The sequence below is a fragment of the Acipenser ruthenus genome, chromosome 7 (genome assembly GCF_902713425.1).
Source record: "Acipenser ruthenus chromosome 7, fAciRut3.2 maternal haplotype, whole genome shotgun sequence".
Lineage (NCBI taxonomy): Eukaryota > Metazoa > Chordata > Actinopteri > Acipenseriformes > Acipenseridae > Acipenser > Acipenser ruthenus.
This window is the reverse complement of record NC_081195.1, coordinates 51668613-51684988: the sequence shown is the minus strand read 5'-3', so window position 1 is coordinate 51684988 and position 16376 is coordinate 51668613. Positions and strand designations below refer to the sequence as shown.

At 36.3% G+C, this 16376-nt stretch overlaps 1 protein-coding gene across 6 annotated transcripts in view; it reads left to right on the top strand.

Annotated features, from left to right (window-relative positions):
• The first annotated feature begins 10858 nt into the window (after nucleotides 1-10858).
• The window catches only part of LOC117415597 (receptor-type tyrosine-protein phosphatase zeta-like), a 60448-nt gene continuing 54930 nt past the window's right edge, over nucleotides 10859-16376 (top strand). For 4 of the 6 annotated variants that reach the window (XM_059027250.1, XM_034026148.3, XM_034026147.3 and 1 more), the window contains exon 1: nucleotides 10865-11196. In XM_059027250.1, the coding sequence (XP_058883233.1) occupies nucleotides 11133-11196 (64 nt within the window). In that variant the 5' untranslated portion in view covers nucleotides 10865-11132. Of the gene's footprint in view, nucleotides 11197-16376 lie in introns of all 6 variants that reach the window. The other 2 variants (XR_009329179.1, XM_034026151.3) reach the window with 2 other exon arrangements.

The window sequence follows — 16376 nt, the reverse complement described above, 5'->3', positions numbered from 1 at the left end:
GTTACGGCTCCTGGCAAAACCAAAGCCCATGGCCAGTATACAATATTTTTCTGTATGCATTCTTTTCTGTTGAGCACTACTGACACCGTTGAAACGGTGAGTCTTAGGTCGCCTGCGGATACATTAGTCCAATCAATGCGTCTGAACCTGGTGTGTAATCCCAAGGTAACTGCTCACTGTTAACACGTTTTAAGACGTTAATTCACGTTTTAAGTAATACAGTGTCCCCTTCAGACATGTTAAAGGAGAGATTCGGAAATAACATTCACAACTATGCGCGAGTAAATACCATCCTAAATCCTAACATCCAAAAAAAAAAAAAAAAAAAATAAATAACATATATATATATATATATATATATATATATATATATATATATATATATATATATATATATATATAATTGCATGCCCCGGTAGCTACGATATGGAGTCTTGCATGCCCCGGTAGCTACGATATGGAGTCTATGCTTCAACCGGAGGTGCATGCAATTTATATATATATATATATATATATATATATATATATATATATATATATATATATATATATATATATATATGCATGCTCACACTGAAACATGTGTAAGAAATTGCAATATTGTTATATTTTTCGCTTCCCATTATAGCGGGGCGGACGTGGCATGGGCGGCGCTGATTTTTCTTTTCGCTCACGGAAAGATCTTTTTATTTACCGCGTTGCTATCAACCAATGAGAATACATAAGCAAGCTGTACTTGCTCAACCCCAAACACAGATGCATGAAACATATAGCCTATGATTACTGTATATGCTATGTAGCCTAGCTACTACACACATAGATGTGGTAGAGGACATCTACTATGTAATGAGTAGCCTATGTATTTACATAGAATGCACTCGCCTACTAATAAGATTATCATTTTTCAGGGATTGTGCAGCCAGCGTCATCAAGGGACGGTAAGCAAGTCCATCCAGGTCTTGGAGATGGAGTGGTAAATGTACAACCTGTTATTAATTGAATAACTAAAGAAATAAATCAGAACGAAAACAGTTCTGGACGCTGCTGAGAGAAAACCGGCAAAACTGTTTCAATTCCTGAGTTCGGTTACCTACTTGTTTTCATTCTGATTGTTTGTTTAGGCTACAGCGTGTCCGTCAGCTCAACTAGCGAATGTCAGTGCAGTGTGATACCAAAAACAATGAGTGGTTGGATTTGCTGTCAATCAACCCAAGTTTTTTGTTGGATCAGCTGTTTGTACATTTTTTTTTTGTTTTTAAAGGCGCTGTAGTTAACAATGTAGTTAATGCAACTGTGTGCACAAGTCCTGCATCGGCAGTCCTGCGTCAGTCAAAGAGTAATTACATTAGTCAGGATTTGTGAAATTAAATAAAATGGTTTGCTTTGCTTTGAACACCAAATGTGAAATGAATAACCATAAGTACGAATGAAATTATATATAGTTATTTATTATCTTAATGTGAAATTGAAATCTGATGCGCATGTTAAAAGTTCAAGTCCTTTGCTTCGTATTTCCTTTTTTGTTTTTAAACGGAAGTGTTCTGAACTGAATCTCTCTTTTTAACTATTTTGCACAACAGTGTATTTGGTTATTGGATCTTCTGTTAAAAAAAAAAAAAAGTTCTTTATTTTTCGAAAATAAAACGTCAATGCACTAATAAGAAATCAGGTTGCCAATTTCACCACTGTGATTACGCCACTGTTGCCAGGGTTAAAAATGCGCAGTTTATTTCAAACTTTCAAAACATAACATAACAAAGAGTGTCTAAGACCCTTCACCGTTATATTTGTTCTCGTGTGAGACACTCACTTTTTCAGTCAGCGAAAATATGTGCTAAAACGGAGTGAATTTGAGCCCTGTTAAAATGGCAAAAAGACAGCTACGTTTGGAGTTTTTATACTACAAAAAAGCTAAACCTCCAACGCCAGAGACATCAACAGAAACCGAACCTGACTGTTCTGTAGTTCAGAATGTTACGAACAGCACAAGAGTGTGACGATCCTTCCATTTCAAATGCTCAGGTTAGTGCAGGTGTAGGTGTCTGTCGATAGAGACTCTTGCCTGTAAAGTGTTGTTTGCAGCTCTCTCGATTGTGACAATCTGGCGCAGAACTGTTTGTGATGAAATATCTGGTAATGTTAGAAAGCGAGCTTAATGTTTACATAAAAATGGTTAAAATCGGGCATCGGGTTTGAGCACGTTTTTTGGGGGGGGGGGGGGGGGGGGGGGGGGGGGGGGGGGGACTGTCCCCCTCCAGTTTTTCAAGCCATGAGTCGCCAATGACAGGAGGTGATATACGGTATGGTACCAGGAAGGATGAAGTGTAAACAGTCCTTTGCTACAGTGTGGTGCTTGAAAAATATGCAAACCCCCAATTAAAATAAAAAAGCAAAGAAAAGATATTCATGACAAAAATAGCTACTGATAAAGCTAACAAGACATAAAAAATGTATTTTTAATAACCAGTCTGTTATGGTGAGTCAAAGTTAAATATGATATGAAAGTTAAATAGATTTTTCTATGAGCTAAAGCAGTCTTTTCTTGAGTTATATGAATCAATTGAGCTGATGTACAGTAGTTATCATTACTATTGTATGGTAAAAATGTACTATGCACCCTACATTTCAGCAATTGAACTACACAATTAATTTTTTTAGTAACTACATGTCTAGTTAAATATTATCTATACCAATACAATACAGACACTCTTGTCAAAATCCGCCCACCCACTGCGAACTAATGTGTATCCTAGTTAAGACCAAGATTGTTAAAGCTACTACAGGAAATCCAGGGCTGAAGCAGCCAAGTGTCCCTTCCTGAAACATATTAATGGTTTTAATGGACTATCCTGCCATACAGTTCAATATTATCAGTTGTAAACTAATATAAATAAATAAATAAATAAATAAATATCATTAACATGAGACATTTAAGGATTGTTTCCAAAGATGTTCAGCTTGCCAGTGTGAGAATGGCTATCTAGTGGATAGCTGCATCACAAACAGGGCTGGAGTTTTTATTTTTATTTTTTATAAACCCTGGTCACATTTCACAAGCTGAACAAAAATGAAAAGGAGGTTTAATTAATAAGATGCCTTTTGATTTGTAGAGCAAAACTGCCAGAGCAGATGTACCAGGAAAGAGGATTAGATTGTCCCTTCTATGATGCACACAAAATGTCCTTTTTTCCCCTAAGAAACCTCCATTGAAGCAAGGCCTCCTTTGGTGTTAAGCTACAGAGATGCCAAAGAAACTGTTGTACGAGGTTACAATGGACAGCTCTCAGCAGACCAGACAGAGTATGTGAGAAGGGAGCTAATATTCTTCAGGGTCTATAGCTGTTGGATCCTCACACTCAGAAGCTGAATATATTTGCAAATTTAGCTGCAGTCATTAGCAATTGTAGAATTAATTAAATACCCTCAGTAAAAAAAAGATTTCAGTATTTTAAAAAAACAAGAAAGCATAATGTTGTGAATACAGTGAAGGTGTTACTTTTATGGTCGTTTAATAAGTTAATTCACTCTTTATTACCATACAGTTTCATATATTAAGCTACTTTGCAAGAGGAAATGCTGTAAAATGTAAACATTGTATAAGCATTTACGAACCTACCAGGTTGCTATAAGGCTTCTTATTATAGGTGTACTAAATCAACAGAAGCTGGTTACTTTCTTATGTGTTTGTGTGTGTCAAAGGAAGGGGGTTGGGGACATCTCTAACAATGAAAGAGAATCAAAAGAGTTTCTGCACTATCACAATATGTAGAATTTCAACTTGGAAGCCCTACCACAATTAAGGTATTTTTGAATCAGCAGCAACTTGTGTAATAAATGGGATCAACTTAGGTTAATTTTATAACCATATGCAGCAGTTAACTCAGCTCTACCACAGTGATATGCCTACACTCTGTCAGTTGCTAGGCAACACAGGAACATTTTTTATGTGCTACACCCGCGCTTCGTTCATCGTAATCTTGAATGCTACATTTCTCTTAATGAGGGTCATCTTATAAATTAAACAGTAAACCTATTCAGTGGACAGAATCGTGAATCTAAATACAAGTTTACAGGCATTTTAAGCTCTTCCAACCTTCTGCGCCATGTAATTTAACTTAATGAGAAACAGAGAAACAGTCAATATGCATGTTCTAATTAGATTGTAATATTTTCTGTACTAATATTGATGATACTGCTTAAAACATACTTATAAAAGCACAGTAATAGGAACCCAGGATCCTGTATACATTAATTTAAAAAAATAGAGAATTAACTCTTCATAAACTAAAACAAAGTCATAAAGTATTTCAAAATTACACCTTTAAATGCAACTAGTAGGTTCCTAGTAAAAATGACCACTTTTCATGGGTAATCTCACAAAAACCTTAAAATATTATGAAATGTTAATCGAAGAGGATATAATGTAGAGGATTGTTACAGTATACAGCCTTGGGTACATCAATTCACAGTTTCTTGAATGCATTCTGGTTACCTAGGCATCAGAGTAAATAAGTATTAACCGTAAAATAACCAAGGGCACTTGTAAAAAAAAAAGAAAAAAAAAAAAAAAGAAGTAGCAGACATTAAAAACATCAACTTTATGTGCCTATAATTTAATAAGCTGCATACACAATATAGGATTTACTCGTATTTAAGTTCAGAAAATCAGAATACAAAGTCATTTATTTCATGCATTGTTTGTTGTATAAAAGGCTGGAATAGCTTGTATTTGAAGAGCTCAGTTCATTTTGGAACCATTTCTATTATAAAGTCTAAAGTGTAAAGCTGTTTTTTTTTGTAAAACTGTATAATATTGATATTATAGATGCTTAAATTAATATTCAAATTGAATCATTAAAAAAGAGAAAGTAACAAGCAAGGCTATTTTATTGTAATTAATTGAATCTGTTGTCATGGCACTGAAGCTCATGCTGAATAGCAGCTAGCTCTATACTCTTAATAATCTGTGGGATCCTTATGTTGTCTCATGTTATTGTACTGCCAGTTTTGTTGTCTGGATAAATTTATGCAAAATATGCTTGCACACTGCTGATCCCCGTACTCCTCATATATATCCAGGGTGATTAGAAAGTAAGTTTACCAAATCAGCACACCATATCATTGATGTGGTAAACTTACTTTCTAGTCACCTTGTATATATATATATATATATATATAATATATATATATATATGAAACAGGTGTTTGTTGTTGTTGTGAAGCAGAGAGAAGCGAATTAGCAGAGACAGAATTGTTTTACCGAGATTCGTTTTAAAAATGAATTTAGCGGCATATGTTGTGGACCACAGCAACGTGTTAATTGTTAGTTAACAATTGGCAGATTGTCTTTGATCATTTATTAGTGTAATAAGCTCGAGTTTGGCTCTGAATCAACTGAAGGCTCATTCTTATAGCGTTAAGGATTTTTGTTACAATATACACACACTGTCAACATCCTGGTTAATTTAATAAGAAACCCGTGCTGTGTAACTGCCTCTGAAATGAAAATCATTTTATGTTGCAACAAAGCTGGAAACTATATTGATCGTTTTAAAAAAAGTAGTAACGCGGGCATATCTCTGTCGTGAATATAGGCTGTCAAAAAGCATTCAGTTTTTTGGCTTGTTCAGCAACCATGCGGCAAAGCAAAATTGATTAAAGAAAAAAAAAAACTCAGTTTGGGATTCTTGCATGTTGTATTAAGATTTGGTGCACTTTGAAACGATTCACGTCAGATTGATTTTGAATAAAAATTAATTCAGGATTTGTGCTTTTTTTGTACAGTGTTTTAATTCTTTAACGAATTGGATAAAGCAAAAGCAGAATATACTGCATACATGAAACAAACAGGTACATGTAATTGTACTTTTATTCAAAATATCATCTCATTAACTTACTCCAACAGTTTATCCTTCATTTAAATATAATGAACAAAAAGCTGGGACCCCAACAGGTTTGTTATAGAGAGGGTGTACTGTGTATAGTGACCAGACCCGTGCATGCAGAATAACCAGACCAGGTAGTTCAAACAAACGTCAAGGTTTATTGTGGGGTTTTCACATGTAGTTTCAACACTGGAATTAGATTCCAGTACACAAAATACAGTTCATAGTAGGTTACCCCATACAGTTCCAGGGTAAGGAAAACAATAAATAAAGAAATATTCACAATGGTGTCAAACTATAAGTAGGAGGAGATTGTAGATCCAGCACAGCCGGTTCGAAGAATCTACACAGCCTCCCCATAGGACGAAAGTACAGCGGACAGGGCATAGATAAACTACAGCTAGGCCTTCAGGTCAGAGAACCGACCTTAATGACTGGAGTGGTGCTCTTTTATAGGGAGCTAACTAACCAGGTAATTGGTTTCTACAGATGTGTGGCCAATCTGGCCTGATTAGGCTTAAATATCTTCAAAGATTAACACCTAACTAGCCACACCTGCTGCCTGTTGCCCAATTAGTTCTTTGATGTAATGGCAGGCTGGTTCCCGGGCACCACAGGTACCCTGGTGATCAGTTGAGGCTATTGTGGGCTCGATCCCAGCCCACCATGAGCGCCTCCTGGAGGTGACAGTGGGAGCTTGATCGCATTCCCTCCCCCTTTGTTATCAGGCAGCCTAGACAAATTAGCATTAATGTGTTCCCTACTAGCCCGGTGTTTCATGTCAAAACAGTGGAGCTGGAGAGTCAAGAACCATCAGGTAATTCGCGGGTTGCTGTCTTTTTGGCTGTAAAGCCACCTGAGGGAGGAGTGGTCTGTAAATAGTGTGAAGCGACGACCCCACAAAGTATCTCCACTTCTCAACGGCCAATCTAATTCCCAGACATTCCTTCTCGATTGTGGCATAGTTTCGTTCTCTAGGGAGGAGCTTCCAGCTCATATACATGATATGATGCTCCTCCCCATTGAACTCCTGAGCCAATACTGCACATGCAGCAGATGCAACAGTCTGTAAAATAAAACTTTGAGGGCCAATAGGCCCTGTTTTAGCTCTTGGAAAGCTGCTTCACACTGTGCAGACCAATTAATTGGTTGATTCTTCCTACCTTTAGTGAGTTCTGTGAGGGGTGTAGCGAGAGTGGCACACTGTTGAATATACCTCCTTTAGTACCCTGCTAGCCCCAAAAAATGCCTGAACCTGCTTCAGTGTTGTTGGGCGAGGATACTGTTGAATAACCACCACCTCTTTTTCCTGTGGCTTCACCCAGCCCTGCCCCATACTGTACCCGAGACATTGGGTTTCTAAAAAAGCAAACCTGCACTTTTTCAGGTTAGCTGTTAGCCCTGCCTCCCTAATGAAGTTCAGCACCGCCTGCAGCCTCTGCACATGGGATGGCCAGTCATCACTGAAGATGATGACATCGTACAAGTATGCCCCTTGTGTAAGAGGCATGAGGTCGGAGAACCTGATCCATCAACCGCTGGAACGTAGCCAGTACCCTATGGAGACCAAACAGGAGGACCAAGAACCCTCTTTCCAGAGTTTTAACAGGTTAATGTAATAAATCTGGTGAGACTTCCGTCTCCCAGGCTGATGGACTTGATAGTTAACTGGCCCTATCTTTTCGACTATTTCCATAGGGACATGCCATCGGGCTAGGAACTTGTGTTGGTCTGAGGGTACTAACACCAGGACCTGATCTCCCACTTGAAACTCTTGGGCGCACGCTCCTCTGTTTTACTGACTAATTCAGCTAGTTTGTCTCGGAGTTGAGTAACATACTCCGTGACTGCCTGGCCTCTAGTAGGTTCAGCTTCCCAAATTTCCTTTAGAACGTCCAAAAAACCTTGGGCTGCTGACAAAAACTCAAATAGGTTAAAGCCGGTAGATGCCTGGGGCACCTTCCTATAAGCGAACATGAGATACGGCAGTAGCGTATCCCAGTCCCTCAGATATTTTAGTGCTCATGGATCTCCTCAGTCGCGAGAGGCACCCTCTGGCAACCAGAGCTGGGCAGACTCCCCTGAATGGGACCGTCTGTCTGCCTTAGGGCTCTCAGACGTGATAGTTAATACACTGCACAATGCTAGGGCCTCCTCCACAAGGGCACTGTATGCCTATAAGTGGAGATATTTTCAGGATTGGTGTATGACCAGAGGTCATGATCCCATCTAATGCCCTATAACAACTATTTTACAGTTTATGAGTGAGCGCGAATAATCTGGTTTGTTTACTTTTTTGCTGTCTAAAACTTTAGTAAAGGCTCAAGAGCTGCTGTGTCGATCCATTGACAGCACGAGTTATAAACAAGTCCATTTTAACCAGAATCTCATTTATCTGGTTTTGACTTTGTATTGACTGATATTTTCGTGGTTCAGATAAAAAGACACAAGATCAGTCATAATGCACATACATAAACACAATTCAAACAAATACAATGATGAAATGGATATGTAAATATTGTGTGTTACATTACTTTGGGCAATACAAATTGTAGCTATCTACTGTGGTTAAGTGCTGTTGAGTAAAAGCATGCAAAAATACTTGAGTATTAAAAACAACACAATTCATTTTGAATTAACTGTATGTAAGGTAAAATATAAATATAAAAGTATTCATAAAAATGAATACTATATTTAAAAGATCATATATTATCTTATTGTGATATAGCAGGTGTTTTATTTCCCCTCCCTTTATGGATTAACATACATTTATAAAGGTTAACCCAAACCCCAATGTAAAACAAAATCTGATTGAAATTAAATTTAAAAAATAAAAAAAAATTACAAGGGGGCAAATTAGTTAAGTTAAAAGTAATGGATAACTGTAGAACTGCATGCAGCTCCTCAGAGGAAATATACTGTATCTGAAAACAGGCAGTTTGTTCTGGAAACAATGTGAAGGTACTCTTATACAGACACTATTTGAAAAACATTTGCTCTGTCTGTGTTTGTTTTGTATATTGACCCATTTTACTGAGATCCTCATTAGTAACATCATACCCAGGTGTGGTGGGTGGGAATGGGATGCTCCTTAGAAAACATTGCCAGCAAGCAGATTTTTTGCTAGAATGCTTCCGTCACACAGAAACCAGACCTGCGATGATGTAGGCTGATACCAGAGACTGCACATGTTAAGATTTAGCCCTGCAACGCTTTAAAGATATCTGTTATGTTACAAAAGATGAAAGAAAGAAAACATCTTGGATTGTATTGTTTATAATATTTATACAGTGATATTATTATTATTATTATTGTTATTTATATCTTAGCAGACTTCCTTATCCAGGGCGACTTACAGTAGTAAACAAAAATACATTTCAAGAATATATTAACAAATGGAAACTATAGTAACCTGTAGTACTCTAGTAATTTATTTAGTAATTTGAAATATCTATTTCAATTAGTATTTGACAACTGCAATTTACCTCAATGTGGAATATGATTGTGGACATCATATGTTATACATTTTGAGCCAATTTAATAGGCTATTAGTAAGGTGTTTTTGTTTCATATCCATCAATTAAAAAAAATGATTGATTTATCAACACTGTCACTAAGGTTATGTCACGGTGAATCAAAAATTAGTTATGTCTCACTAATTAAGTACTGTGTTGACAGTGTATTACCAAACAGGTTTGTCCAATTTAATGAGTAGTCTCATAATGACTTGTTTTTGGAACGCTTAACAACTGAGAGCTCTGGGACAAGATGTGGATCTCCAGTTTTGTACCTTCATTGATCAGTACTTCTTACGAAGCCGGTCAAGTCAAACGAATGAAATCCAGCAACAGGATGCACACCACAGTTTGCAGGATAGCACCACTGTTATAGAGAGTACAGTAGTGTTCCAATAGTACAGCTAGGGGATGAAACCAGTTATCCTGGTGAGTCTAGTCAGATGAACCAGTCTAGGAGAGAAAGGAACCTTAATGGGTGCCAATAAAGGGTTAAGTGGCCAAGAGCCTCTGAGATTATGATGGTTGACTCGGATCTCTGTTTGTTGTTGGAGAAAGTTAATTTAACAGTAGAAAGGAAGCTGGATAAATTGGGGATACTATTTACGCATATGGGTGTGAGTGGCCTGTAGTAGAAGATAGAAAGCAACGAATAACTATGGATGGCAGCTTGTCTTAGGGACAGTAAGAAATTCCTAGTCCAGCCAAGAGGTACGCAGGGGTTAAATTGTTAAAGAGTTTTGTATGCCAACAGCAGACTCTCCTGATATTTAGCCAGTAACAATAACAGGGTTGCAAGGTCAACGCCGCTACCTGCACAAGGCTCAATAGACCAGTGAAGAAAGAATTCCAGTAGTCTCTGTCGAAAGTCCAATGCATGGGCCAACGTCTAGGTATCTGCAGGAAAAAGACTTCTGAGTTTGATAATGTTATGCAAATGGAAGAATGCAGTTTTAGTTTTCGTTGTAAAGAGTGCAATTCTTACAAAACGATGTACAAATATATTTCATAAACTTTGTAAGTGCAGTTGTGGTCAGTCTCAGTAATTATATACCTATTTGTTGACCTTCAGTGTTTGCTCTTCTTTAAAAAGAACCATTTTCACAGCTCCTTGCTCTTATCTTATTCAGCCTTTAATGACATCACTCTCAAACCACACTCTCTGCTTTTTAAAATGCCAGAACGTCTCAAATAATGTGATGAATTGATGTAGCCTTCATTGTTTGAATATTCATTTGCGGTTTAGTTTGATATTATACATAATAGTTAATGCTGGCTACTGTATGCAGTCTGTTAGGCACGGCATGTTTTAAGCAATGATAGTCTAGTTTAATAATTGGAAATGCTATGTCAAACCAACGTTTTCCAAGGAGAACTATGGCTGGATTTATTTTTCCTGCTAAATACCATCAGGTGCATGGGGAGCGTGGCTCCTCCTGTTGATTTTGCAATGGTGTCGCGGTGGTGTTGTGTGAAAAATGTTGTGGGCGGCGCACATTCACATTCATTCTCCGCTCATTCACAGACTGTCGGTGCTGCTGTCTTCAGACTACAGTCATTCTCCAGACTGCGATACTCCAGGCAACAGCGCGTAAGGGGGGGGAAGAAAGGAAAAACCACCGGCATGAATCGAGTATAGCATCTTTACGCGTCTTGGGAATACGTTTCTCTGTCTGCAAGCTCAGTTTCCTTAGACATTTCAACTCAAGTCCAGGTCTTGGAAAGGGAGAATATGAAACTGTCAATTTCAAGAAGATTTCTGGCGCTCTGTCAGTTGCTCATCATTTGTGAAATGGGTAAGGAACAAAAAATCGCATGTTATGTTCTCTGACACTGAATGTCAATACATATTGTATTTTACATGGTATCTCGCTGCATTAACACGGTGCACATTGTCGAATGACGATCTGATTGTCTGAGCTAGACTGACAAACGGTATGCTTGGAAGTTCGTATGCTGTAATAATATATCAGTTTAGTTCCTACCATTTATTTTTCCCACCAGATTATATGATCAATAGAATATTTGTAATACATATTTATATTAGCGTTTTTTTTTTGTTTGTTTTTTTTAATGCCAGGATTAACATATAAAAGCATAATAGCACAAATATCTAATCTGGCTGTTTATAGCATTTGTCAAAAACTAGGTACTCATCTAAATAAGAAGGTTGTTATTTATATCACACATGGTTGCTTCATGCTACATGCATGTGGCATTACTAAAAGCTTGTTTTCCCAATATACATCAATAATCAATACCCTGTACCCTGTCTATTAAATTTAAATGATCTGTGTCATATAACTCTTAAAGTAGCCTATAGGTAATTAACCATTACTAAATGTATCAGTTAACTTTGTTACATTGAAGTGAATACATTTTTATACTTGAGCTAAATAGTTATTATTAGACTGTGTCAATATATTGGTAGGCCATGTTTAGCATGGTAAGAGTAAGAACATAAATATTTGACAAACATTTAATTCAGTTTAGTGCAATGGCCCTGTTGAAGTGGCATCCTTTGTGAATTATAGGTAGCCAATGAATGTCAAGATCATAAGTACTGACAGCATTTTCTACATCCCTGTACCTAGAATCATTTCCAGCTGCCCAGTTTCTGTTTCTCCTTTCTTCAAAATGTTTTGTTTTTTAAATGCTATGTTTGAATACAAAGACATTTCTTCTCTTTTTTTCTTTTTTTAACAGTGATCACCCACCACATTCAATAACAGTTTTTCGTAGGAATCTTGGTAAAATTAAAAGAAATGAAAAAAAAATGAAAATTTGATTGAATTACTATGTTTATAAAGCCCTAGTTCTGAACTGAGCTTCATTATTATGCACTTGTTCAGTATGGAAGTTTCATACAAAGGACTGATATGGTTGGTTTAGCCTATTGGATGTGAATCCAGACAAAGATTTAAATAGCTTGCCAATCCAGCCTTTATTAGTGAAAAAGATCCCTTTGTATTAGAGAGCTTTTGAACTGGGATATTTAATGTGCTGCTACCTGCTCTATAGTGACCCTTATTTTTGCTTTATGCTGTGCATGGTTTAAAGGATGCTTTGAGGAATTCCGATGTATAAAGGAAGTGACATTTCATTGGAAGTTATGACCATGTGTGAGTGTGAAAAATCTATGAAAGTTAATGAAACACTGATTATGCACCATCTGATTTTTTCTAGTTGTATTGTTAAAGAGAATATATTTTTTTATTTAGATTGTTAATTTTAAGCATAATTGCACAATTCATCCAAGTCTGGTAACAGTCATGGCAGAGGAATGCATTTTGTTTCACCATTTACTACAGTATGATTGATTTGATCTGACAGTTCTCAACAACCCCTAACAAGGGGAGGGTTTTTGAGTTGGAGTTTTGATAAACTTATAACAGGTTTTAAATCAGATTCCTAGTAGAGCTTCTAAAATGCCAAACATGAAATATTTTTCAGTATGCCACATGCTCTAAAATGGTTTCATTTACTGAATGATTGAGTTGAGGCAATGGGTCCACATATACTGAAATGTTCTATTTAGTTCAGAGGTGAATGTTTTTTTGGTGTGAAATTGTGTAATATTTTCTCAAGGTATATGGAAATCACACTTCTGCAGCTTACTGCATTTGCAGAGCAAGGTAACTGCTTCACCATGCAATTCTCAAGCCTATAGCAACAATGTAATTCTGCAACTATACATTTAAAGACATGAAGACCTAGGATTACATTTTAATTATGTTGCCTCTTGCAATCAAGGAACAAAAAACAAACAGACAGTTGTGTTCAAATGACGATGATTCGCCAGATACTGTGAGGTTATGAACCTGATAAAGAGCCAGTCCTTCTTAAGGGTTAGTGGATCCTGTTGGATCGATGTCTGGCTTCACATAAAATAGCATTGGCTACATGAGAAAGTCAAAGACACCACGATCAATTAGTGTTGGCTACTGTAGGCCACCACAGTTTCTTTGGTTATTCCTGAACATGTTAGTTGCAATAGTCATTATTTCAATAATTTAATATGTGTCCATTGGAACCAAATAACTTCCAATAAATTATTTTATACCCTTTTTTATCAGCATATATTACAAAGTGGCCCCTTTAAATTATATAACTACACATCATTTTTTACCTAATACTTTTTAGTTTTCATATATATATATATATATATATATATATATTTACATTAAGCAATCTTCCTTCATAATGGTTAGAATGGTGACTTCTAATTCAGAATTATCACATGGATCTAGTATTTTGAGTTTGTCGTTCCTTTGCTTTTGGTTCCAAATGTTGTATGTTGCTCTTGTTAAATACATTTGTTATTGTATTTGTTTACATAGGCACAGCTGAGGAAGTGGGTTACCTATAAAAGTACTAGTGAGAATTTTATTAAAACAAAGATCTAAAGCATTGCCCTTGCATAGACTGTTGTTATAAATTAAACAAGTGGCAAACCCCATTAGAAAAGGCCTTTTATAGTAAGTTCTGAATAACCTATTAAGACTACTTAAATGGACAATTTAAAGCACTGAGTTTTTTTTTAAAAGCAAAAAATTGAACCTGAAACATATATGGAATTAGTAATACTGGATTGAATTTATAGAAAATTGAACCTTAATTGCTGATCCTACACACAATACAGCAGTAGCTACATGTTTTTAATACCACACAAAGAGACATTTCCAGATTTTGTTCTGCTGAAGAATGTGACCAGAACACAAGCAGTTGAAATAATGTATCTTGGGGCAGCCTATTTTGGTCGAGACAAATTGGAGTCAGTTTTAATGATCTTAAACAGTGTCTGATCTTAATACAGCTGTTCTCGAACTTAATTCAGATGGTGTTTTTACTGGTGAGATGTATTGACCCACTTATTAACATTGCTACACATGACAAAATTACAGTGAAATAAGTTCATGATTATAAACTGTGTTTTGCGATGTTAGTTAAAATCCACCACTGTTTTGATCATTAAAATAGACCATATTGGGCTGATATGTGCTGTGTTTATTAATAATAATAATAATAATAATAATAATAATAATAATAATAATAATAATTTTTCATAAGACTCCTAATTACTGTATAATACTTTGGCATGTTTGGATAGAAACTGTTTGCAGATGTTTTTTATCTGCGGCTGGAGATACGTTTGTCACACTTCAAGTCACTTATCTCATCATCACAAAACTTGGTATTAACATGATTTAGTTTAAGTTCTTATTAACATGATTTAGTTTAAGTTCTTGAGAGTATTAGATATTCTACAGTTGCCCGGTGGGGGGAGAACCGGTTATTCATTTGTCTTGAAATTGGGTAGTTATTGAGAATATCATATTCTGGGCATATATGGAGGTGTCTGTATGTCACACCTTTTGCATAAATCTGGAGAATCTCTTATTAACTTGTGATTAAACATTTAATTGCAAATTCTTACTCTATACTATTCTGTAAAAATGGTGGTTTATGTTACGGTCATCAACTTTTTCATCATACTGATACTGTAGCTCTGATTTTGAATGTACAGCTGTGGTGGGGGATGTATGTTATTAACATACCTGCTTTTGATTGCTTCTGTATGTACGCATGATAATTTCACTATCAATGTGGAATATGAAGTCACTTTTGATTAGGAATAAAGTACAGTCCTCTATGCTGACTAATGTAAAATGGCTTTTATAGAAAAGTTTTTTTGTACTGTATGTACAGCATTTTCTTACCATGGTTCCACCATAATGCATGTTCATTGAAAAAAAGGAAACACATTTCTAGTAGTCAGCCATATTTGATGACCAGGTGAGTCTATGTTAGACTCTACTGCATTCAAAATACATTTAGCTGAACAATTCTTCTTTCCTTTCCATTTGTAACAAATGGAGCTGGATAAAAAAAAAAGATTTTGGAAGCTAGCCCTCAAGTGGGAGTGGGTTTCAGTATTCTGTGAATTATGCTGTCAGCTGCAGGATTTGTTTTGTGTGAGCTAGCAGAGAGAATGTTCTTCAATGTTGCCAGTATTCTTCGCTGCGTATCCATGCAGGGAGTCCTAGGTCTTTTGTGTGAGGTTATGTGACTGTGACACTCAGTCTGCTAGTGATTTGTCAGGGTGGCTTCACCACTGAGAGAGAAAGCTCTCAATGGGTAGTATAAAGTAAGAAAGTATAATGTGCTTCCTAATATGGGAACGGTTGCAATGCTTGGATACCTTACACAGAGAAGCAAACATTGTTACAGCTGTCTGTCAGCGTTTCAATAAACCAAGGGGAATTGCAGTGCCAGCCTTTGAAATGTATGCTATATGATAGTAACATCTTTATTATTATTATTATTATTATTATTATTATTATTATTATTAGCAATAGTAGTAGTTGCAGTAGCAGCAGCAGTAAAGATTTACGTTTGTATAAACTACCGGAGTTTGTAGGCTTATTGTTTGTGGTTGTTTACAGCTGTAATTTTATCTCAGGCTTCATGCTCATGGGTTCATACTGCCAACCTTGGTAAAGTTTCAGCCTTTTTAGGTGGAGTTAGTGTACTTGAATGATTGTAATAATAATAATAATAATAATAATAATAATAATAATAATAATAATAATAATAATAATAATAATAATAATAATAATGTACTCTTGTTAACAACCAAGGCTAGTGTTTCAGACAGCTCGAACAGGAGTTAATGGCTTATAGAAAACCATGTTTTTGTTATACTAATGACTGATCGGTTAATTAATTATCAAGGACAAGGGTGACTAGTCATGTGTCCAAAAAAAAATAAAATTAGTTGTGACAGCTCCAGTGAAAGCAGAAGCGGCATACTATTGACTGGGCAGTACAGAATTATTGATTTCTTGCCCTGTGTAGCAATATATTTGTGAGTGGGTGTGGGATTCTCACATGTTGTTCCTGCACTAAAACATACAGACAGGCAGGTGAGAGCTGGAATTGAGGCATGGAGACACAGTGCAGTGAAACACGCCAG